The sequence below is a fragment of the Callorhinus ursinus genome, unplaced genomic scaffold (assembly GCF_003265705.2).
Source record: "Callorhinus ursinus isolate GAN/ISIS: 27379988/994484 unplaced genomic scaffold, GSC_fseal_2.0 scaffold10, whole genome shotgun sequence".
Taxonomy (NCBI): Eukaryota; Metazoa; Chordata; class Mammalia; order Carnivora; family Otariidae; genus Callorhinus; species Callorhinus ursinus.
Window position 1 is genome coordinate 78860636 of NW_027397072.1, and position 25479 is coordinate 78886114.

Below are 25479 nucleotides of genomic sequence, written 5' to 3' on the forward strand. Positions count from 1 at the left end.
ACTTCCATCTGAACGGGGGCGCTAGGACTTTCCACACTAGTATTGCAACGTGCCCTGCGTCCCCGCCTCGACTCTGGCTTGGCGCCGACTGGGCGGCTCCGAAGGCCGCTCGGGAACCCCGAGCGCAGGCCAGCGGCGAAGAGCGGGGCCGGAGGACGCCCCCGCCCCGGGCGCCCCCCCCCCGCCCAACCCCGGCGCGGCCCCGCCTCCTCTCGGCGTTTCCGGCTGGCCTCGCTAGCAGCTTGCAGGCCGTGGGGTCACACGCGTCCTTCTCCCGCACGGGCCCGCGCGCGGCCCTGGGCGCGACCGGAAGCAGCGTGGGCGAAGCTGGGAGCGGGGCTCGCGGGGCGCTGCGGCGGGCGGCCCTTTGCGGGGGACGGGGAACTGAGACCCTGAGGCCGGGCCCCGCGCGTGCACCGCCCCGGGCCGCCGCTGCCGGTGCTGTTTTACTCGGCACTTGGGAGGACCTAACTCCTCGCTTAGGTACGGCCTAGCCCCAACATAGGAGGGTAAAAAACTCAAACGTGTTGGTGCCAGCTCTGTGCGTTCCCACAGGGAGCCAAGAAGGCGAAATAAAACAAGCACATGACCATTGCGAGACTCTGGGTAAGTTACGTACTGTCAAAGATGGGGCAGAATAACTTAAAAAGGTGTTTAGAAGGAGCTGGGCCTACCTGGGAGGATAGATAGGATTGTTATTTTTTGCTTTCTTTTCGGTAGTGAAGAAGCATGTTTGGCAATGCAAAGTGGGAGCACAGTGTCCCCCTAGAACAGGGATTGTTCTCTTCAGATCGCATAAAATCAGTCATTGAAAGGTGAGAGTAGTCACATGCAGAGTTGATTTAAAGAAAGAGCATTTCGCCAGGCCTTCAAGGCTGGACCATATCCTGACAATTAAAGAAAGGCTATCATTCAGCCGGAGGTCTGATCTGTTACTGAAGGACTGAAAGAGAGATGCATCTGTCCCAGATTAATCCAAGCCTTCTCTAGGAAAGGGAGGGTATCCTGGCTTTAACAGGATCTTTCAGAAGGTGGTTTCGCCAAGGCTCATCCCATCAGACATTGAAGTCCCTATAACTCAGTCCTTTTGTTCAGGTTCTGTCTTCACCAGGCAAAGTTGTGATAAGTTGGCTTATCAGTAGTCCTATACAGAGTATTTGAACAGGCTGATCTGAACATCCAGTTGATCGCCTTCAGTTCTCTTTGTAATGAATTGGCACTTGGGTTTTTTCCACCATCCTTTTGTTTCCTCATTCTTTGGGTTATTCTTTCTCATCCTTTAGGGCTCAGTTGAAATGTTACATCCTCACAGGGGCCTTTTTGTTTATGTATTCGGGTGTCTAGAACAGTTTCTAGCACATGGTAGGTTCTCAGCCTAACTCACTGAGCTCTCTTGGTCTTTGCTCAAATGTCACCTTTTTAATGAAGCCTAGCCTGACAACCCTATTTAGAATCACAGCGTAGTTCCTCTCACACTTGTATTTCCAATTCCCTCTTTCCCAGCTCTACTTTTTCATGTAGTCCTTATCATTTTTCTTATTTGGTTCACTGATAAATCAATCCGAAGTGCCTAGAATAATGCCTGTCATGTAGTGGATGCAAGATTTGTTGAATTAATACCTTTGCTGTATTTCATTCACAGTGCATACACAATGCATGGATGAATAGAGATATTTCTATTTTGTGCACTAATACATAAATTGGATCAATTCTGGAACCCTAACAAGTTGCATTTTTGACCAAAGTCAGTATCTTTCACTATTGTTAATTTATTAAAATAAATGGCACCTTAATGTGTCTTAGTTGGGGATCTTTGCACGCTTTCCTATTTAAGCTCCTGTTGGGAATACGTGTCATATGACAGGAATGGTATGAGAAGAATAGAGATGGGAAGGTAGGAACTCTATTATAGAGCATTTCAGTTTGCCAGGCATGCATGCTTTATGCATGTTAATTCATTTAATTTTCTCAACCATTTTGTGAGGTAGGAACATTTTATAAATGAGACAATTGAAGCAGCCAGAGGTTAAACTACTTGCCTTAGGTTATTGAGTTAGCAAGTGGCAGAGCCAGAATTAATAGTTAAGTTCTGTAAGTGACTCTAGTTAAAAATACTGTATTGCATATTTGAAAATTGCTCAGAAAGTAGATCTTAAAAATTCTCACCACATGGAAAAAATTTGTAACTGTGAGGTGTTGGATGTTAATTAAACTTACTGTGATAATCATTTTTCAGTATATACATACATCAAATCATTATGTTGTACACTTTAATACAATGTTATATGTCAGTTATATCTCAGGAAAATGAGGGGGAAAAACTGTAAGTTCTTAATCACTTTGCATCCTGCCACACTCTTCATATGCAGACAAGGAGGGATATATCACAAGGTCTTTGAGAATCTCCAGATCCACAGACATCGGGCAGCGTATCATGGTCCACCACCCCTGTTCCTTACTGTTTCTCTCTTGGATCATAGTGGAAGAGTTTCCTGTTTGCTTGTTCAAGGCTGCCTCCTTCCCTGCCTGAATTAGATCCCAGCACTACCCCTTTGTCAGAGACCTTCTCCCTTCACCAGCGTTGCCCTCCCTCCCTCCCTGACTCCCGGCAGAATCTGAACGTGTTCAGTTCTCTTGCATCAATGTCTGCTACCCTAGTCCAGGTCCTCATTGTCTCTAGCTTGGACAGTTGCATTAGTCTATTAACCGGTCTCCCTGCCCCTAGTCTATCTTTCCTTTAATCCATGCTGAACACTGTCTGCAGAGGCAGTTCTGTATGATGGCTAACTTAACGCTTGTCTGCTTAAAACACTTCAATAGATCCCAGCTGCTTTTAGAAAAACTCCAAATGTTTTAGAATTACATGAATCTGTCTCCTCCCCTTCTCTATTTCTTTACAATCTTTGGCTAGTAGGCACTCCATAAGTATTTGTCCAATGAAGGACTATATCAGAGTCAGTCACACAGAGCCAAGAACAGAGTTTAAACAAAGCAATTCAGTGGGGCTGCAGAAGCTTCCTAGGACAGCATAGCCATAGGTTTCAGTGGAGCTAGGAGACCAATAGTGTAACTTCATCCCTGAGGAGGGAGTCTCCAAAACAGGCCTTACTATTAGATGACTGTCTTTGTGTATGCCTGGAATATGCTACCCCCATCAATTTGGTAAAGACCATCATATTTTGAGACTCAATTCAAGTATCCCTCTATTAAAGCCTCTCCTGACCTTTCTAGACAGAGAAAATATAAATTGGCTTAACTTTTCTGTAGTGTAATTTATCAAAATGTATCAAGAGTGATGAAAATATGAAGACTCTCTTATTTGTGCTTGTAGGACATGACATAACTACAAAAGATTTTGGCCGAGTTTTGGACTTTAATAACCCATTTTATCCCAGTTCTTTAACCTAAAGAAAAATGAGCATCCTAAGAAAGAGAATTGAAATAGAGTGGTTTCTTTACAAACATAACTAGTCAAAATACTTGATTACTTTGGCTAGTATTCATCCTGTTGCCATCAGCACTGCTAACAAAAATAACGTGTAAAGTGTCCAAACATAATGAAATTGTACATAGCCTTTCCGTATAACCCTGCTACTCTGCCCCTTCCCCTAACCTCAGGTTTAATTATTTAACCTAATTAAATATTGATCTAAATAAAAGAATTATACTGCTGGTAAATCAAATCTCAAAGTCAAATGGGAATTATTTTTTTAAGTATTTTAAGGACATAATTAAAGCTTTCCACAGAGATATTCATGAATACATTGTTGATAACACTAAAAAACTAGAAACCACCTAAAATTACAAACTAAGAGACTGATTTGGTAGTAAACTGTGGTATATCTGACAATGAAATATTATACATTAAAGCTGATGTAAAAATAGATTTAACATTGAATGAAATAACAGTATGGTTCCAATTTGGAGTGGGGGAGGGATGTGTGTGTTTACGCATGCACAGAAAAAAATGAGTACACACCAAAGTGTGAATTTTGGTTATCTCCAGGGGGTGGTATTATGGATTCTTTTATTTTGTTCTTTTTACTTATATGTATTTTCTCATTTTTTTAAATGAACATGTATTACCTGTGAATTCAAGATAATTTGCTTGGCTTTGAGATATATTAAATAATGAATTTACAGATTTATTGTTTGAAAAATCTGTGCCCTTACTCCGTTTCAACTGAAATTGAGGTTTGTCTTTATTTCCATTGAGTATTCTGTTACAGAGTTGCTAAAGACTAAGGATAAAGCTGGACAAGAAGCAACTGGATACTTGGAAAAGTTGACCTAAAATAACCAAGAATCAATAGCTAGAAAGTAAAATTTAATTTTCTTTTTCCCAATTAATTTGTCTTCCATTTTTATTTATTTATTATTTTTAAAGATTTTATTTATTTATTTGACAGAGAGAGAGAGAACAAGTAGGGGGAGCAGCAGAGGGAGAGGGAGAAGCAGACTCCCCGCTGAGCAGGGAGCCCGATGTGGGACTCAATCCCAGGACCCCAGGATCATGACCTGAGCCAAAGGCAGACGCTTAACCGACTGAGCCACCCAGGCGCCCCAGTCTTCTATTTTTAAAAGCATGCTGATCCCATTTTCAATGAAGAATTGCTTCCAGTTACTTTGTAACCTCAAGGCCCCAGCAGCTGGCTTTAAGAACAGAGTAAAAAGTGGGCTCATTTTACAGTCAATTTCCAGTGATGTTTATCAAAATCTGGCTGTAGAAGACTGGATCCATGACCATATGAATCTAGAAGGCAAGCCGGTTCTTTTCTTGTGGAGAAATTCTCCCTCTATTGTAATAGGTAGGCATCAGAATCCTTGGCAGGAATGCAACCTGAATCTGATGAGAGAAGAAGGTATAAAACTGGCTCGGAGAAGAAGTGGAGGAGGAACAGTCTACCATGATATGGGTAATATCAATTTGACTTTTTTTACAACCAAAAAAAAGTATGATAGAATGCAGAACCTAAAATTAGTTGTGAGGGCTCTGAATGCTGTCCAACCCCAGCTGGATGTACAGACCACCAAAAGATGTGACCTTTTACTGGATGGACAATTTAAAATCTCAGGAACAGCTTCTAAGATTGGCCGGACTACTGCTTATCACCACTGCACTTTATTATGTAGTACCAATAGAACCTTCTTGTCGTCTTTGCTGAAGAGCCCTTACCAAGGAATCAGGAGCAATGCCACTGCTAGCATACCTTCCATAGTAAAAAATCTTCTGGAAAAAGATCCCACTCTGACCTGTGAAGTACTCATGAATGCTATTGCGACAGAGTATGCTGCTTATCATCAAATTGATAATCATATCAACCTAATAAACCCAACAGATGAGACACTGTTTCCTGGAATAAATAACAAAGCCACGGAACTACAGACCTGGGAGTGGATATATGGCAAAACTCCAAAGTTTAGTATAAACACTTCCTTTAATGTATTATATGAACAGTCGCATTTGGAAATTAAAATATTCATAGGCATAAAGGGTGGAAGGATTGAAATCTGTAATATTGAAGCACCTGATCATTGGTTGCCACTGGAAATATGTGACAAATTAAATTCAAGTTTTATTGGCAGTAAGTTTTGCCCAAATGAAATTACTATGCTAACAAATATTTTACATAGAACATGTCCAGAAGATGATGAACTACACAGTAAATGGAATATTCTCTGTGAAAAAATTAAGGGAATAATGTGATTCCAAATAAATTTCTTAAGTTCTTATGAGATAATAAAATGTTCAAAGTACATTGTCTTTTTTTTTTTTTTTTTTTTTTTTTTTTTTTTTAGTAATCTCTACACCCAACATGGGGCTTGAATTCACAACCCTGAGATCAAGAGATCAAGTCATATGCTCTACCAACTGAGCCAGCCAGGCATCCTCATCATTTGTTTTTTTAAAAAAGACCTAGCCTCTTTCAGTAACTGTTCCGCATTAGAAATTGTCACCTAGTCCATAGTTTCTTATGGCCTGTAGGATACTCTCTTCTATGATTTTTTTTTTAATCTAGCACACATATATCTACTCCTTTCTCTGTTACCATCATGGGGGTGTATATGATATTCAACACTGTGATCTCTGAGTTAGTTCTTTTTCTTACCTCTAAGGAATATAACCCAGGCTTCTTGTCACCTCTGATACCTTCAGCTCTAAAATTCTTCCTTTTAACTATACAGTTGACCCTTGAATAGTGGGTTTGAACTGGATGGTTTCAATTATATGAAGATGTTTTACAGTGCTATAAATGTATTTTCTCTTACAATTTTTAAGTAACATTTTTTCTAGCTTTACTGTAAGAATACAGTATATAATGCATACAAAATATGTCTTGATGATTACTAGTGAAGCTTCTGGTCAACAGGCTACTAGTTAAGTTTTTGGGGAGTCAAAAGTTACATGTGGATTTTCAACTGTGCCATGGTCAGCACCTCTAACCCCCACATTATTTGTCAGCTGAACTTTCTTATCGACCATCCTCTCCTGTTAAATTAACCCATTACACTTTTCTAAGCCCTTAACCCTCCAAATCTCTTGCTTCATCTCCCTTCCTATCCATCCCTGAATTCTTTCAAGTATACTGTCTTATCTTACAGCATTCTCATTTGCTTTTCTCTCTTGACCTATAATGGCCATTGTTTTATTATTATTCCATCAGCTGATTTTTTACTCCTATCATACCCAGATGGCAGGCAATGCTGGAAGAAAATTCACATAATCATGCAGATTAACCCAATTTCATATTTATATTTATCCCCTATTCGTGTCAGATTCAGTTCCTCTCCATTGACTCCCTCATTCTTCAGAGGCCTTATTCATAAATGTTTCCACTTTTCTTAAACTCAGAACTCCACTTCTCTTGTCACAAACCTTGACTCATAATTTGACAGTGGAGGCCTTCATAAATGAGGTCCTGCAGCACCCTATTTCCTCTCAACATTTCTCATTCATTCTCAACACCTTTTCCTTAGGGCTAGTTGTACCTGGATCTTTGTCCTTTCCAACCTGTTTGGGCCTTCTACTATTAAATACTTATCTTTTTTATCTTACATTTTCTCTCTCCACTTACTGGATCCTTACACATAGCGAATGAACATGTTCACGTCTCTTCTTTCCCCAGAACCCCTGCCTAAGGTTTTGTTGTGTCTCTACATCTCTTCATCGCCAGATTTCTTGAAGGAGTAACATCACTGCCAACCACTTCGTGTCTCTGCAGTTCATTCACATACTCCTCTGATTTCTACGGTATTTACTGTGTATTTTTTGAATGCCTACTATGTGCCAGGTACTTTGTAGTTGGATGTTCATGGTGAATGAAAGAGGCTTACTGACCTCAGGAATTGACAGTTTAGTGTACTGGCTTTTGAATTCCTTAAAAACTTAGAGTAAAAAAATATATTTTATATTATATATTAGCACAGATATTATCTATACCTAACAAGTTTTACAATGCAACGTTTATCCTATACTATTTACTTATTTGACATTTTATATTTGATTTTATTTCATCTTTTAAAAATTATTCTAACACCCATTAATAGTTGGTCAAGACCGGAGTTTAAGACACAGGAGCCTAACAGGAAATGTGGACAGTCAGTATATAATTATAAAGCAAGAAAAGCCTGGGTAGTTCTAACAGACAATAGTAGGGGCTGCCTCGCTAGAGCTGTCAGGGAGCGGACATTGGAGACTTGAAGAATGAGAAGAAAGCAGCCAAGCAAAGTGGAGTGGGGAGGAGAGTATTCCCAGTTTTGTCAGTTATTTATTGCCTCCTAACAAACCACTCCAAAACTTAGTGGCTTAAAACAACATTTATTTTATTCACAAATCTACAATTTGAGCTTTGATGGGGATAGCACATATGATCCAGTGGCATTGGCTAGGACAGCTTAAAGAGCTGAAATACCTGCTTCAAGATGGCTCACATGGCTGGCAAGTTGGTGCTGGCAGTTGGCTGGGAGCTCAGCTGGAGCTATGGGTTGAGGGCTTCAATTCCTTTCCCCCTGGGCCTAATCAAGGCTGCCTGAACTTCCTCACAGCATGGTAGCTGTATTCCCAGAACAAGTGACTCCAGAAAGCCCAAGAGAAACTATTTCCTTTTATACCTTGTCTTGGAAGCAACTTATATAGTCACACGTGCATCCAAATCCAAGAGGAGAGAACATCAATAGCCACCTCTCTACGGGAGGAATGTCAAAGTCATAAAAATTACCCTTATTGCAACCATTTTTATACAGTACACTCTACCACCCAACAGCATACAGGAACCCCTAAAGCAAGTAAAAGCTAGGGTTGTTGATGGTGTCAAAGGAAGTATAAGCAAACTGAAGTGTGGGAACAAGGGGAGAATGGAGCAAGATGAGGACAGAGAGAAGAGACCAGATCATGTAGGGACGACAGCCCAAGGTAGGCCTAGATCTTATTTTAAGTGCAATGACACTGCAGTTGTTATATTCTGTCTGCTCTGTGGAGATTGGATTGGAGGGAGAGAAAACAGGAAGCAGAAAGCCATTTGGGAGACTACTGCAGGAATCCCAGCACAGCTAATACTGGCAGTAGCCATGAAAAGATGCTGACATTGTGTTAAGCCCTTGTCAAAAATTAAGGATGATTTCCATTTTCAGGACAAGGTTTAATTCTGATTCCTTTTAAAAAAGGGAAACAAAGCAGTATATATTATTTTGCTAGGGCTGCCATAATAAAATACCACAGATCAGGTGGCTTAAACAATAAAAATATATTTTCTCACAGTTCGGGAGGCCAGGAAGTCCATGATCAAAGTGCTGGTGGGTTTGGTGTCTCCTGGGGCCTCTCTTCTTGGCCTGCAGATAGCTGCCTTCTTGCTGTATGCTCACATGGTCTTTCTGTTATTGGACAGAGGACCAGTTCCAAACTCGCCGTTTGAAAGCCAATACTCAAGAGACAAGTGTTGGTGGGAAAGGAAAGGTTGCTTTATTGAGGAAGTTGGCAACCTGGAAAAATGGCAGATTAACGTCTCAAATACCCATCTTCCCTGTTCAGGGGAAACAGATTTTTAAAAGGGAAGGTGCAGGAAATGGTGAGGGGGCTATGTGCAGAAGTTGGTGCTTAGCAGTTAATCTGTCCTCAAAAAATCTTTCAGAATCCTCTGCTACCAATAATCAAGGCTCCTAGGTGGTCTCTCAGTAAAGGATGCCCCTGCAGCCCGACAAGCCACGTCCTGCCAAGGCAGTCCAGGCTCTTCCCCCTGTACCAGGAATGAAGGCTCCCAGAGTCTCTTACTGAGGATGCCATGGTCAGTGGAAGCTGTTTTTGAGTGTGGTCAGGCCTTATCTTCTGGAAAGTCTTGTTCTTTGTTCCTCAAGGCTAGCAGTCTGCAGGATCTCAAGGGAAGTAGGTTAGTACTGCTACAAACTGGGATTTAGGTCCGCAAGCAAGGAGTGAATAAGCTTGAAGCACATTAACCCTTAAGACCAATTCGGGTGCTGTTACATTTCCTCTGAGTATGCATACCTGTGTCAAATTTTCCACTTCTTATAAGGACACCAATTTTACTGGATTAGGGTCTTCTCTAAAGACATCATTTTAACTTTATAACTCTTTGAAGACCTTACCTCCAAATACAGTTAGATTCTGAGGTATTGGGGGTTAGGATTTTAACATGTGAATTTAGCTCTTATGAGCTCTTTTCTTTTCATGTAACTGAGTGGATCCACATCTCATCCCCTTTTTTATGAAGAAGGGGAGAGGCAGGGGGCGCCTGGGTGGCTCAGTCATTGAGCGTCTGCCTTCGGCTCAGGTCATGATCCCAGGGTCCTGGGATCGAGACCCACATCAGGCTCCCTGCTTAGTCGGAAGCCAGCTCCTCCCTCTCCCACTGCTTGTGTTCCCTCTCTCGCTGTCTCTCTCTGTCAAATAAATGAATAAAATCTTAAAAAAAAAGAGGGGGGAAGAGGCAGGAGTGGACACATGGGGTTTTGCCTGCAACTGGTTCCCTCAGTGTGGGAGCGGAGTAAGTGAAAGGGATTTTACTTTTCAAGTGGCTCTGGGGACAAACACAATTGGCAGTCTAACCATTTTTCATTTGAGTCAGGTTTCATAGGCAGGTCCTTCTGTTCTTTTCCAGCAATATTAAACAGCAAATAAACAATTTTGAAGAGATTTCTCATAGGCATATTTTTTATGCACTACATTTGCTGCAACGTGTGGAAGTTACTTTCCAAGAAAGGCATAAAAATCCTGATATGATGTGCTTTGGGGCAACAAAGCACTCATGATTTTCTGATACCATTTGTTTCTCAAGAGCGAGAATATCATCAGGTGAAAGGTGTTAAGGGCTTCAAGATTCAAAAGGGAAATTTAACAAGCATCACCTGGAAAGAAAAGGCATGTTTTGCAGCTACAGTCCACAGAATTTTCTGATTGTTTCCATATGAGGATAAAGGAGATGAAGAATCAAGAACAACTCCTAGATTTCTTATTTGAGCAATTGGATGGACGGGAGTAAACACAGGGAGTGGGGGAGTGTGTTTCCAAAGTTCAGTTGCAGCATCCTACATTTTGAAATGACTATGTGCTTCTGAAATGCCAGAGGAAATGCCAAATAGGCAGCTAAATATATGAAATCATAGCTCCAAGGAAAAGTTTTGGCTTAATTTATATATTTAGGAGTTGACAGCATATACATACTATTTTAAGTCATGAAAATGGGTAATTGGGAACTTTTATAATTCATTTTATAACTTTTATAATTCATCTTACAGCATAAAGTATTTAGCACCTGAGTCCCCTCACTCTTTGGGGGATTCTCCAACTTAAAAAAACCTTGCTGCAAGACAGAACCCACCTGTTGGAGAGGTCATCAAGAGGATGTGACTGCCAGTTGACCCTTAAACTGGATATGGGCAATCGAAGGCCCTTTACACCCTTCCCTGTCCTTAGAATGTGTGTTCTGCCCACTGCTCCCACAGCAGGAGCCACTTCAAGGACTCAGCCTTGAGAGAGTACTTTGTTACTGAGACTATCTGGATTGTATATGTGACTTGAATCCCATCAAGGCCTCCAGGAACTCTTGAGATTCTGCAGGGATGTGCGGAGATTACTTATCTTGTAGCCACCCTAGACAAGCCTCATATGTAAGTTTCGTTGCTTGTTAAACCCCATCTACCAAGTGGCCTGCCTCTTTCTTCAGTCCCTCCTTGCCCTGAGTGTACGGAGGCCAGTTTTGAATTTCACCTGGGGAACTCCAGAAATGGCAAACCAACAACACTCCTCTCTATGGAAACTGAAATTTTCACTGTACTCCTTTCCTAGTGTCTCTCGAATCTAGGGTGAGGGCACATGACTTAGGCTCTGTCAATCAGATATACTTGCTTCAGACCCTGAATGGATCATGATGAAGTGAACCTGGGATGGTGAAAACCCTTCTCTGGCAGTTGTACCAGGGTCTGAATTTCTGGGGTAGCAAGGTGCTAAGAGTGGCAGTATAGTGCCCAATAATTTAAGTGACAGAAGTGGTAATAAGGCTACTGAGTTCAGGCCTTGCCTTGGGGTCAGCAGTGGTATCATCTGATTGGTTCTGTGTTGTGAATCTAGATATGGCTTTTTTCATTGCAGAACTTCCAAGGCCAAGTCTGTACCTCTTGTGGTGATGGTATGAACTACCCACTATCTTTACAATCTCTTTTTTGCTTACATCAGGTAAGAGCAGTTTCTGTTGCTTTTCACTAAGAAATTACTGGTATAATCACTTGGGGGAGAGTGTACATTAAAAAAAACAAAAAGAGGTTACTACTTAGTATCTAATTTAGGAGAATGCCAATACTTAAAAGACAGGGTGGAGGAGAAGGAAAGTATGTTTCACGGAATTTGAGAGCTTTAAGAAGGGAGTGGCGAGGGGCGCCTGGGTGGCTCAGTCGTTAAACGTCTGCCTTCAGCTCAGGTCATGATCCCAGGGTCCTGGGATCGAGCCCTGCATCAGGCTCCCTGCTCCACGGGAAGCCTGCTTCTCCCTCTCCCACTCCCCCTGCTTGTGTTCCTGCTCTCACTGTGTCTCTCTCTGTCAAATAAATAAACAAAATCTTTAAGAAAAAAAGAAGAAGGGAGTGGCCAACTGGGTCAATTACTCCTGAAAGATCAAGTAATATAAAGGGATATGGTAATAATGGAAGTCATTGTTGACCTTGACAAGAGCGATTTCAGTGGAGTGACTGGGTAGCCTGGTTGAAGTGAGCTGAAGTATTAATGGGTGGTAAGGAAATGGGAAAAAATTGTATAGAGAACTTCAAGAACAAAGAAATAGGGTGGGTGGTATCTGGCTGGGAATGTCTGTACTGGCAGAAACAAATGCAGCAGAGAGGGAGAGATCGCTAAAAGGACAAAGTCCTTGGTGAGGCTAACAGAGGCAAGATTGAGTTCACTTCCTAAAAATTTGGCTATCTTCCTTATATATTAGTACTATTAACCCTTTCTCTATATGCTATAAATTTGATGTCATGTTAACTTTTTATGGTTCTCTCTACTCAAGTTTTCAATATTTACAGGATCAAATCTTTTGCCTTTTCCTTTCCTTGATAATTCCTGGGTTTTGTGTTATACTGAGTACACTTAGTGGAGCTTTAAAAAAATTTTTTTTTCATTTAATTAGCTCTTTAACAGAATAACCTCTATGTGGGATAGAGATCTAATGTTTTTTCCAAACATTTATTGAATAGTCTACTCTTTCCCCACTAATATGAACCATATCTTTGTTGTGCATTAAGGACCCATACACACATTTACTTTCTCTCTTAGGTGTTTCCAGGCTCCTTATTCTACCCCACTGATTTGTCCATTCTTATGCCCATACATTAAAAATATATATAGTAACTTTATGTCTTTATAGCTGGTCAAGCAAGTCTCCTAGTGTTAATCTTTGTCATTTAATTTATAAATTAACTTAGGGAGAGATGACATCTTATGTAAGCCTTCCCATTCAAGAATATAATTTGTCTTCCTAGTTTTCTTTTACATTTTTCCATAAAGTTTATAGTTTTCTCATACAGTTCTTGCACATTTCTTGATGTATTTATTTTTTTATTTTTATTTTTTTAAAGATTTTATTTATTTATTTGACAGAGAGAGACACAGCGAGAGAGGGGACACAAGCGGGGAGTGGGAGAGGGAGAAGCAGGCCCCCCGCGGAGCAGGGAGCCCGATGCGGGGCTCGATCCCAGGACCCTGGGATCATGACCTGAGCCGAAGGCAGACGCTTAACGACTGAGCCACCCAGGCACCCCTCTTGATGTATTTAATAAGTAAATTGCATATGGTAGTCTTCTGATGTTCTAATTGGATCTGGGATAGATTTCAAATACCTAGAATAATAGATAGCATTATTGCTTTATCCACTATTATAAATAATGGATGGACGCTCTTCCTTAAATATCAGTATTTCTTAGGCAGGATTCCTATGTTGGTTGGATAAAAGTTAATTTCATAGGGTTGTGAAATGCTGAATCTCTATAGTGATAGATTCACATGCTCTAGAAGAAATCAGAGTGGTTACTTTTAACATGAAAAGAAGGAGGTCTAATACATGTTCTCACCTGAATGAAAAGCCACTCTGCTTCCACATGCTGATAGGTACCTGGCAAAATAATCTACGATACTTTGCAGAAAGTAACTTCTGATTAGGTCCAACACTTGCTTTCCTGAGACCCTGAATTTCCATATAATAAAGCTTGGCAAACTGGCTTGGGTCTTTTCAGGTTCAGCATTATCAGCACCTGAACCTGAAAACATTAAAGAAAAACATTAGGAACTTTTCTGGAATCCTTTCTTGGTCTTTTATGCCAACTCAGTCAGGTGACTGCTGGCTCCCGGAGGTAAAACATAAACCTGGTGTCCAAGTCACCCAAGGACCACTCTACCCGACCTTATTCCTGTGGCTTCTACCGGCTTTGGTCCTCCATACTATTTAATCTTAAATGTAATCTTCAGTCTTCTCCAGATGAGATGTTTAGATGTGTATTCCTCAACACGAGTACTTCTGTTTCCCTCCATAGACTGGCTTAGCTTATTCTTTAAGCTTCTGGACTGCCCATTACTTCTACCTTTATCCCCAATCCCAACCTATCTCCACAGAACCTAGTCTTCATCCCCAACCTGTCAACTGGCGTCTGGATGGATGAGCTTATCCAGAACAGTTGATCCTAAGCTGCAAAGCTTTACAAATGTGCCAGCCAAGGTTGAAGTAGCTGCAAAATGCCTCTGCATAACTAAGCAGGTTGATCTGCCTTCATGGAGTTAGGTAATATTGGATAAAATAATGTTGGTGAATTTCTACCAGGGACACTTAATTGTAATAAAATTAATTTTTTTTTCCTGGTTATTAGGCCCCCAAGCCCATCTGTCTCTTAGAAGAGTACTCTAATCCATGCTTTTTCCTCCTGCACGCTAAATTCCCAGGGGCAAGATTAACATCCAATTCATCTTCATAATAGGCGCTCATTGTTTATTAATTCATTCTCCAACAGTCAAATAAGAGACAAGCTGGTAAAATGTTTAAATTAACCTTATGACTGGAAACACTGTAAATCTACTGAATAATGTATTTATAAAAATATTTAGGGTTGGTTACATAACTAAAAAATGGATCCATAAATTAGTAGAAATGTAAAAATTTATTGTTAAATTTGTAATTATAGGAATGATCTATCCAAAGTAACAAAATCAATATTCACTTAAAATAGAAATATATAATGCAAATTAAGCTACTACCCATCATATTTTTTTTGTGTGCTTATTATGAAAAATGTCCACTGTTGTTTCATGACATGGTCTTAAATCAAAATCACAATATCCAAGGGAAAAACGACTCTAAGAAAAGAAGAAAAGAGTTTTTTTAATTAAAAAAAACCCAAAGCCATGTTGTTAAAATGATACAAAAAGAGTGTAATATACTCACTCATAAGACTATATCCTACCTGTGGTTTCTTAAAATAATCAAGTCCTCTTCCAATCTTAATCATCCATCCATTGTTAAACCTGTTGAAATAGTTTACAGTATTATACTCCAGACATTTAACTCAGACAGTTATCAAAGGTGTAGTGTAGCAGGCATCAGCAACATTTACCCCTAACATAGAAAATCACTTTCTGCAGTGGCATGAGTTGAACCAAACCAGGCGTTACTCATGGGCTATGTCTACAATGAAATAAAAACGTCCAAAGGAACCATTAGTTGATTTGATTAGCTGGTAACAAGTTTGATAATTCAATTAATCTTACTCTAGAATTTCAGATTTCTGACAAAACTTTCCTGTTCTAAGTATATTCAGGCAGACTATGGTGTGCTGCAGGGGTTCCCCTACCTAGAGATGGGGGACATAAGCAAGAAGAGCTCTGGATTCCAACAGCAGTTACTCTAAACATATGAAAGCCACTGGGTTAAACAGAAGAACACACTACTAAAATACCTGCATATACTGTTTCCTTATAGACACTGTAGCATACTGTCACACCTATGAGATTATTTAATAAACTGTAAAAAGTAAATACTAAGATCATCAGAATATTAACTATTATCATCAGAAAAGAAAATTATCCCAATACCATAACACTGTATGTATACTTGAATAGAAAAGTACTTCCTCTTCTCACATGAAATAGAACACGTAAACTTGATTCCATTAGGAAATATGAAACTCGACATAATAAGCCAGATTTTTTTTCTCAAAAGTGAAAAGATACTAAAATTGAGCTTTACTTAAAATTTTAATAAATTGAATATTTACATGTAATTATATAAAACTAATTAAAAACTTATTAAAATAAATAAAAGTAAGTATTTTCAACTGCATAAAAATTAAAATATTGCTATACACTAACCTAATTTCTCGGTCATGTACTGAAGAAGAATATTCTAATTCCAATAACACACCGTAATTCTGGAGTGACTCTTTTATTTCTTGCAGGCCACTACTTTGCTGCTGTTTCCCACTACCCTGTTAATAGGAAGAATGCAATTTTCTGTTCAGTTATTATCATTTTAAATTATCATTAGGTTGTGCAGTGTATATCATGGATGAATTAAAACGGGAAAGATTCTATACTAGTTTCAAAGTCTATTATCTCAGAGAAGCAACCAGAGTATGAAATAGTATAATAGCACTTGTTTTTATCAAAATAATTGTTTTTTTCTAATGTGTACATAACACAATTCTGTCCCATCTCCTAAAATGTATTTTAGTAATGCTGTTTAGTTATTCAGATTTTTAGTTACTCAGCTTTCTTTTCAAGTTAATCCTAGAAATCTGGTTTATTTAGAAGCATTCCTATTTAAGTCAAAATCAAGATGGAGATGCTCACTATCATTCTATGATCCACCAGAAGGCCAATACAATAAATCAAGAAAAAGAGATATAATCATTGGTAAAGAGAGACAAAATTGTCAACAGTGCAGACATGTGATCATCTCCTGGAACATCCAAGAGACTAAACTGACAAAACTACTTGAATCAGAGAGTTGAGCAAAGTGGCCAAATGCAAGGTACAACAAAATCAGAAAAAAAACAACAACATTTTTTGGAAGATATTTTAGGCCTATTGTTAGATAATTCCCAAAGAAATAGTTCTAGCTGAAGCAGTGTCCACGTTTTCCTTGCTCAAACTACATCTCGTAACTGAATAAAGTTAATGAAGAAAGAGTAAATGCTTCCAGATACTTACTACATCCAGAGAGGTGAGAAGATGAATAGTTTTTACTTTACATGGTTTCTTAATAAGCATCTCACAAAATCGAAGAAAGTTATATAGCTGAAAGACATCAGGATAGGTTATTATTAACCCATACATTTCAAATAACATTTCATCATATTTTTGTACATTTCACCTACCTGATGATTCTGTCTAATATAAGGATCTTGTATCCAAACTTCTGTAACTGTTTCATTAAGGTATTTTTGAAAAAGTGACTCATAACTGAAACCTGTTGCATTCTCTTCTATTTTAATCTGCTTGTGATATTTTCCATCTACAAAACACAAGTTTCAATAATAAAACCAGTGACCATTTATTTTCTTCTTACACATATTTACATACAGTGATTAATCAGGATCAGATACAATTTTTTTTTTTTTTTTGACAGAGAGAGACACAGTGAGAGAGAGAACACAAGCAGGGGGAGTGGGAGAGGGAGAAGCAGGCCTCCTGCTGAGCAGAGAGCCCGACGCGGGGCTCAATCCCAGAACCCTGGGATCATGACCCAAGCCGAAGGCAGACGCCTAACAACTGAGCCACCCAGGTGCCCCAAGAGTTAATTTTTTTTTTAACTCCTCCACTCAGCAAACATTTCTGAATACCTACTACATATATATGAGACACAATGGAAGATGCTACAAATACAGAGATAAATAAGGCAAACAATTCCCTAAGTCATTTCTACCTTCATGGAGGCAAGGTAGGAAAGTCCAGAGATTTCTTGGAACAGGTTCTTGAGTCGAATCCTATAGACCAGGCAGTTTATTCAAGAGAAGCCTATATGTAAAATGATAGCTGACATTCTGTCACCATAAGTAGAACCATAAGCTAGAACTCAGGGGCTACTTTGTCCTTCTCTTCAGATTTAAGCCTTTTTATGTCCTCAATTTAATAGCTAAAGTATTAAACATATAAATGCAGTATTATATGGAATTTAGAAGAACTTATAGAGTATTTTAAGCAGAAATTTATGCTTCTTAACAACCCAAGCCAAAGACTAGGATGCCACAGGATCCGAAAAATAGTTACATTGTTTTGTTAATTCCAAATGAATAATTATTGAATTTATTATCAAAGACCTTTAAGATTTTTTTAAAATCTGACCCCTAATGGTAGTTTCTAACTTATATGATGGTTGCATATTTAAAGTTTGTTTAAAAACCAGTAGTTTGGATTCCGTTCCTAATGTTTCCACAAATATAATGTTAGTAACTATGCATCAGTTTTCAAGGAAAGTTGGCCCCATAGGTTAATTTAACCCAATGTATTCAAACCACAATGCTGATGGTACTATATTTCACCCATGTTCTAAAAGGAAATTTCATTATACATTTCAGTTTAGGGTGAAGGAAACACTATTTTTCCACCCCACAGAGGAGCTCCGGGAGGGAGGTACCCAGGGTATGGGCTCATACAGAATACTAGGAAGAGGTGGGTGAGGGCTGCACTGTTTTTTTTTTTTATTTTAATAAAGTTTTGAAAGATTTTATTTATTTACTTATTTATTTAGAGAGCAGGGGGCAAGGAGGGGCAGAGGGAGAGAGAGAATCTTAAGCAGACTCTGTGCTGCCTGTGCACAGAGCCCAACACAGGGCTCAATCTCACGACCCTGAGATCAAGACCTGAGCTGAAACCAAGAGTAAGACACTTAATCGACTGCAAAACCCAGGCGCCCCTGGAGGCACTGGTTTTTTGAGGGCAGTAGTAACTTTGGCTAAAAAAAAGCGGAGTGTGCCAGACAAAGGTGGCAATGACCATTTATAGACATATATTTGTAATCTGCATGCTCATGAGTAGAGAACTAATAATAAGTAGGGAAGGATACCTACAGCCTCTCCAGTCATGGAACTGCAACATTGAAATGTTCTGATTCACAACAAAATCCTAAAGAAGTCCCAGAAGCTTATTTAGCTACTTCAACATTTTAGTCATTTTACAAAGGGAAATACAAATAAAATACAGGATTTACATTCTCTATTTCTGTGTAGTATTATTTCAACTGCCATCCATACATAAGCTTCATGGGGATCTGTGAATTCCTTAAAACAGCATGCAGAGTTCTGCAGTACGTATAGCTCTCATCAGATTCTCAACAGGGTATGTGAAAACCACCTCCCCCCCAGGATCCCCCCAAAAAAGCTAAGGACAGCTTATGTATAGGGAAGTGGAAATGCAAAGTAAACCTGTAGGCTCCCAGGGATAGACGGTCCAGACAACAAAGAGTTCCAAAAGGCAGAGCCAGAAACACTGCAGGAAATGGGCTTTGTCACAACAGCTTATAGACACATTCTATAATCAGCCTCTTTACCTTCTTTTTCTTGATCCAAGTATTTCTTCACTATTTCTGCTCTATCCATGTAGCCAGTAATTTGTTTTCTGAGATGACATTTCTTTGTATCATCTTTGGTACCTACAAATTTAAAAAAATACATTCTCAAATTTCCAAATAGTTTTTCTACTTAGTACAGGCATTATTTCCAGTTTCTCAAGTCTTCCACAAATTTCCTATCCTTAAGCATGGTTTGCAAGACCTTCATTTTTACACTAAGTCTCTGAAACAGCTTTATTTAGGAGTGGAGATTCTGATACTGTGTCTCACTGGCGGGGACACCAAATTTGGTGAGGTGACAAAGGTGGCTTATTACATGTCAAATGTGAGTCTAAGAACTATTTTGTCCTAATCAACAAGTCTGAAATCTTAGCATAATCAAAACATAGCAAACAATACCTATCTTTCTTCCACAAAACCAGCTTCTCTTCCAGATTTCCCCATTATAGTTCATTTTCCCAGACACCCCAAAAATGTAAGGTATTTTTTAAATAACATTATCAATAAAATTTTACCCCAAGCCCCACCCCCCAAAACCCAATCAGTCACCAAATCACTTCTGGTTTCTTCATTCCTTCCTTTTGATATTGCTTATATTTTCCATAATTTCATTTTTAAACTCCCAGTTTTAAAAATATTTTAATTTTGTATTTATATAAAAATTGCAATACAATGGTGCAGTACCCTTTCACCCAGACTCCCCTAATTTAACATACCATGTAAGTATAGTACAATTATCAGAGTTAGGAAATTAACACTGATACACTATTAACTCATCCACAAACCTTACTTGTATTCCACCAATTTTCCCTCTAAAGAAAGTCTGTTTTCTGGTTCGGGATCCTACACAGCATTTACTTGTCATGTCTTCTTGGTCTCCTCCAATCTGTAATAGGTCCTTGGCCTCTCTCTACCTTTTATGATTTTGACATTTGGGGAAAACCGTGTTGTTATTTTGTAGGATGTCTCTCATTTGGGGCTGTTGGTGTTTTCTCATGATTAGATTGAGGTTATGCCTTTTTGGCAAGAAAATCATGAAAGCATGCCCTTCTTAGTGGGTACATGATGTCAATATGTGTTATTATTGGCAATGTTAACTTTGATCACATGGTCATTGAAGAGACTACTCCGCTGTAAAATCACTATTTTGTCCTTTGTAATTGGTAAGTATCTTGTGGGAAGATACCTTGTTTCTCATCACTCTGACCCACTAATTTTAGCATCCATTGATGGTCCTCGCCTGCAACAATTATCACTAGAGTGTCTGTCAAACAGATTTTCTATTTCCATCATTCCTATTTAATTTATAAATTTGGAATGCTACTGTAAGGAAGAGCTGTCCCTTCTCCTCCATCTGTTTATTTATGCAATGATTGATTTATATCAATATGGACTCAATGGACTCATGCATATTTATTTTAGTCTGTGGGTTGTAATCCAATACTATTGGTTTTTTAAAGTTTGTATTTAAATTCCAGTTAGTTAACATACATTGTAATATTAGTTTCAGATTTCAACACTTCCATATATCACCCAGTGTTCATCACAAGTGCACTCCTTAATCCCCATCCCTCTAGCAACCTCCCTTTTGGTAACCATCAGTTTGTTCTCTATAGTTACGAATCTGTTTCTTGGTTTGCCTCCCTCTTCTTTTTTTTTTTCTCTCTGCTGGTTTGTATCTTAAATTCCACATATGAGTGAAATCATATGGTTATTTGTCTTTCTCTGACTTACTTCGCTTAGCATAATATACTGTAGCTCCATCCATGTCATTGCATATGACAACACTATTATTTTCTTGTTCTAATTTTATCAGCTTTGGCTGATAAAAAAAGGAGCTGAGAGCTCCTTTGTGTTGGCCCCTGCCCATTCAACATGACCCATCATATTTTGAGCACTTCCTTGCTTTCTGGTGCAAAATGTTTTATTTATTTTTTTTATTTTTTATTTTTTTAAAGATTTTATTTATTTATTTGAGAGAGAGAGAATGAGAGATAGCACGAGAGGGAAGAGGGTCAGAGGGAGAAGCAGACTCCCTGCCGAGCAGGGAGCCCGATGTGGGACTCGATCCCGGGACTCCAGGATCATGACCTGAGCCGAAGGCAGTCGCTTAACCGGCTGAGCCACCCAGGCGCCCAGGTGCAAAATGTTTTAAACTCATCTTGTGTTTTCCATGCCCCAGCCCTGGAATCAACCATTTTTCCAAGAAGCCCTGGTTCCTTTGTTGGAGAATGGTATGAAGAAATCCAATTCTGGGTGCTGAGTGTACTCGTTGCCACTAAGGAAGTCCTGTCACTACTTCTAGACCCTTTTAGTCAACGTGGCTAGAACGTATATGTATGGTTAATAACACACACGTACATCTGCATTTATTTCTGTGTCTATCCATCTGCATATATATTAAAAACCACAAGTTCATGATCATAACTGTGACCCCACAGGGTTCATTCTAGCCCTCTTCCTCTCCTTATGTGTAACTTCTTTTATTAACCACAATATATGTTCTGGCTTGTTCAAGCCTAGTATAGACACAATTGTTCTCTTTCATTCAAGTGGGAGGAAAGACAACAATAAAAGTAAATTGGTAAAATACATATGTTAGATTGTGATAAGTGCTATTAAATAAAATAAAACAAGGAAGAAGGATAAGGGAGTCCTAGGATGGGGTTGTAATTTTATACAGAAGGTCAGGGAAGGCCTCACAAAGAAGGTAATATTTTTTTGGGGGGGGTTGTTTGTTTTAAAGATTTTATTTATTTGACAGAGAGAGAGAAAGAAAGAGAGAAAACAAGCAGGGGGAGCTACAGAAGGAGAGGGAGAAGCAGGCTCCCCACTGAACAGGGAGCCGGATGTGGGGCTCGATCCCAGGACCCTGAGGTCATGACCTGAGCTGAAGGCAGATGCCCAACTGAGCCACCCAGGCCCCCCTTTTTAAAAGATTTTATTTACTTGACACAGAGAAAGAGCAGAGAAGGTAATATTTGTATAACAAAAGGAAAGAGAGGGAATATGCTATACAAATATTTGGGAGAAGAACATATTCCTAATAGAGACAATCCCTACATGCAACTTTAATTACATCACTCTTTTGTAAAAACTTTAAATGGTTTCTCCCTGTCTATGGAATGAGTTAAAATCTGGTGGTCAAGGCCATCCACACTGTGTTCCAAGCCTCAGTCTACCTTTAAACTTTACTTCTCACTCTTCCTCTACAGACACATGCTGGGACCAAACTGAACCACTTATTTGGTAAACTAGCACAGACAGAATTTAAACACTTAGCTGAATTTCATTTCTGAAATTCTACTTCTCCAAAGCCCCTGTCAAAAGCCACTTCCACCTTTCCTCCCCCAAATGACCTTTAATTGTTTAAGTCCTCATTGTACTTGTCTATACCCTCTCCTGGCACTTCTTCCCAATATAGAGTTATTTGCATTTCTATCTTCATATGTAAGATTACATCACTGTCTCTATAACCTCTGTAGAATCAGCGGAGCAAACTGGAGCAAAACTGATTCTCCTGATTCAGATTCCCAGAGTGCCAGAACTTGAGCAGTGCTCCCCTGACCAACACTGTACACTGTCTCTTTTTGGCAGTCAGTATACCAGAGTCTTTAAAGCCTTGGGTTCCAATTGTTACTCTAATAATTGTGGTGGAACTGAAAAGCTTAATGTTATGCTGCAAATGAGGATAACATCACCTCCTACTTCATAGGGCGATTGTAGGGATGAAACAAGATTATGATTTTGATGTACTCTGCACAGTGCGAGCACTCAGCACTCGTAAATGTAACTATTCTTATCATCATCATCATCATCATCAAATGGGCTTTCCCAAGGCAGTTTTATAGTTTTTTTTAAGATTTTATTTTATTTGAGAGAGAGAGTGGGCACACACGAGTGGGGGGAGGGGCTGAGGGAGACGGAGAAGCAGACTCCCTGCTGAGCGTGGAGCCCAATGCGTGGCTCTATCCCAGAACCCCAAGATCACGACCTGAGTTGAAGTCAGTCGCTTAACCGACTGAGCCATCCAGGCGCCCCTGTAGTTTTACAGTTCTGACAAAAGCACCCATCCTTGAAGAGCGCCCTCTGCTGTCTTTTCAAAGCTTCTGTAACACTTAGGCTAAAAGGCACACAGGGGAGATCGTAGGCCAGAAGAGGAGCCCCAGAGGGTGGGGAGCAGGGGCTAGTCTTAAATCAGTTTAATACCTAATTACTGGGTGTCTGCTATGGGCCAGGGATTGTACTAGTTGTTAATGGTTATTTGGGTACTTCTCAACATTGAATAACTACATGACAGATAAAGTCTCGCTGTCTCACCCACTATGCATTTCTCACACTGAATTTCAGCACACACGTTTCTTAGAATTTTTTTTTTACCGCTACGTGATTTTATTTTTGTTTACTTCTAACCAAAATATCTAAACAGAAAAGTAATAATAGTGTACTGAACACCCTTATTACCCATCACATAGATTTAAGAATTGTTAGCATTTTGCCACATTTGCTCCAACTTTTTTTTCCTTAAAATTAAATTCAGACATCATGACAAATTCTTCCCAAGACACTTCAGTCTACATCTCTAAAAATCAAAGACAGTTTTCGACAAAACCATACTGCTTAACAAAATCAGTAATTTGGGTGTTACCCAATCCATATTCAAACTTCCCAAACTGATCCAAAAATGTCTTTTACATTTCGTTCAAAACTAGTCCTATCAAGGTTTATATACTAATTTTATTGTCTCTTAAAAACCTAGAGTATTGCCCCTCTTTTCTAATGACATCAATCTATTAAAGATATAAAAGAAACCAGTCCACTTGTTCTGGAGAATATCCACCTTCCGTATTTGACTGCTTCCTAGTGGTGCACAAGAAGGACTTTAAACTTTCACTCCGCCCCAGACACAGCGGGATCCAGTTCCTTTCCTCTAGTCCTGTCTCCACCGCTCCCTGCTCACCTCTCAGAACCTGCATGAGCAGGTCTATCCCCTCCTGGTAACACACCAGAGCCTGCTGGTACCGGGATTCCGAGTCTAGTTCCACCGCCCGCTTTAACACCGTGAATGCAGCCACGCTCTGACCATCCAGCTCCTTCCCGGACTTCGCCATAATTCCGAAACTCTCCAGCGTCCCAAGCTCAACCAGAACTGAGCCAGCAGGCCGCGCTTCCGGGGGCGATCACGTGACATCAGTGCGCCTGCGCTCTCTTTATGGCCCGTGAATGGGCGGGACATGGCCGGAACTAAAGTGCGCGTTGTCGCAGTTGGTGCACGCTGTGACTGCTGGGCTTAAATGTAGCGCTTGGTGATCTTTCCTCTTTTCTTCTTTCATTTGGTAAGTTCAGTTTGAACAACTTTTAGCAGTAGGTGGTGAGAGGGGAATGGCGGAAAGTATTGCATTTTTGCCAGGAGTACGTATCTGGGAACGCTATGGAGATGGCTGTTGGTTTTCCTATTGGATTCTGAGTTTGCAGGTCGCAGTAACCTAAATGGGCCTGCGCCCGTGTACTGTCCCATGGGCTCGCGAACAGCCAGTGGTCGACCGGAGCCTGTGTCCCAGTTCCCGATGCCCGCGGCTTCTTGAGCCCGACTCTTGGAGCCCAAGGGCCGAGCCGCCTAGGCAGCTTAGTGAGGAAGGGAATTCGGGTTTGTTTTAGCAGCTTCTGTGCTTCTGTTGTATTACTAATTTCGGTTTCCCACTGGGGATCAGTGTAACTTGAATTTTTTTGTTAGTAAAGATAAAAGCTTACCTAATTGCATTTTAGAAGGCAAAACTTTCCAGCGTTGGTAGTTAAAATATTTACCATTTTACCAAAAGCTGTAATTTCGCAAGCATGTTTTTGATTGCCACCTATCCACAGCTGCCTGTTCTGCGTCTTTTTGCCAAGGGGCGCGGATGAGGATGGGGACTGCCTATTACTTGATAGGCATTAGGAATTAAAAGAAGAGACATTTATTGCCTTCAGAGATCTCGGTTTATTGAAAGGGAAATTCTGTGTTGTGCATTTTCGGTAGTGTTTCCCCTCCTTTTGTCATTAAATGGATGTCTAAAACTATTCAGACATTAACTGGGAGCCACTTACTTCAAAGCCCAAGAGTTGTGTGCCTTATTATTAACAATAATCTTTACTTTTTTTTAAAACTTAACTTTTGACTGTCACACCTTTGAAGTCTGTAAATTAAACTTAATTCAACAAAAACTGATTGAGTGCCTAGTACATGACAGCTTCTGCTTTAGGTATATGCTTGGGATACATCTGTGAAGAGACAGGGCAGGCCAAAAACAAAACAAAATTTAAAAATCATTGTCCTTGCGGAATTAACATGTTACTGGGTGAAGACAAACAACAAACCTAATAAACTGTGTTAGAAGATAAGTGCTATGGAAAGAAAATCAAGTGAAGTAAGTCTGACAGTTTGGGG

General features: G+C 39.7%; 3 protein-coding genes across 13 annotated transcripts in view; 2 read left to right on the forward strand and 1 right to left on the reverse strand.

Moving 5' to 3' along the window:
• Positions 1-466: 466 nt before the first annotated feature.
• The window catches only part of MRPL30 (mitochondrial ribosomal protein L30), a 32938-nt gene continuing 7925 nt past the window's right edge, over positions 467-25479 (forward strand). Inside the window, exons 1-2 of one of the 3 annotated variants that reach the window (XM_025868997.2) lie at positions 467-606; positions 11603-11686. In XM_025868997.2, the coding sequence (XP_025724782.1) occupies positions 586-606; positions 11603-11686 (105 nt within the window). In that variant the 5' untranslated portion in view covers positions 467-585. Of the gene's footprint in view, positions 607-11602; positions 11687-24248; positions 24392-25479 lie in introns of those variants that run through there. The other 2 variants (XM_025868998.2, XM_025868999.2) reach the window with 2 other exon arrangements.
• Positions 4586-5745, forward strand: LIPT1 (lipoyltransferase 1). Its single transcript, XM_025868991.2, has one exon. It carries the CDS (start codon positions 4586-4588, stop codon positions 5705-5707), a length of 1122 nt encoding a protein of 373 aa, XP_025724776.1. The 3' UTR covers positions 5708-5745.
• MITD1 (microtubule interacting and trafficking domain containing 1) lies at positions 4712-24244 on the reverse strand. 9 transcript variants are annotated; one of them, XR_012379869.1, is made up of 8 exons: positions 24016-24207; positions 19035-19136; positions 16864-17000; positions 16697-16783; positions 15857-15972; positions 14953-15013; positions 13573-13758; positions 4712-4846 (listed from the first exon to the last, which is right to left on the reverse strand). XR_012379869.1 is itself a non-coding variant. In XM_073897851.1 (7 exons), the coding sequence occupies exons 1-7, from the start codon at positions 24164-24166 to the stop codon at positions 13657-13659; spliced, it is 756 nt and encodes a 251-aa protein (XP_073753952.1). In that variant the 5' UTR covers positions 24167-24244; the 3' UTR covers positions 7804-13656. The 9 variants fall into 9 exon arrangements, 2 of the variants coding, with proteins under 2 accessions (XP_073753952.1, XP_025724781.1); XR_012379868.1 differs by lacking the exon at positions 4712-4846 and adding an exon at positions 7804-8871 and having other exon boundaries at positions 24016-24244; XR_012379867.1 differs by lacking the exon at positions 4712-4846 and adding an exon at positions 7804-8979 and having other exon boundaries at positions 24016-24244.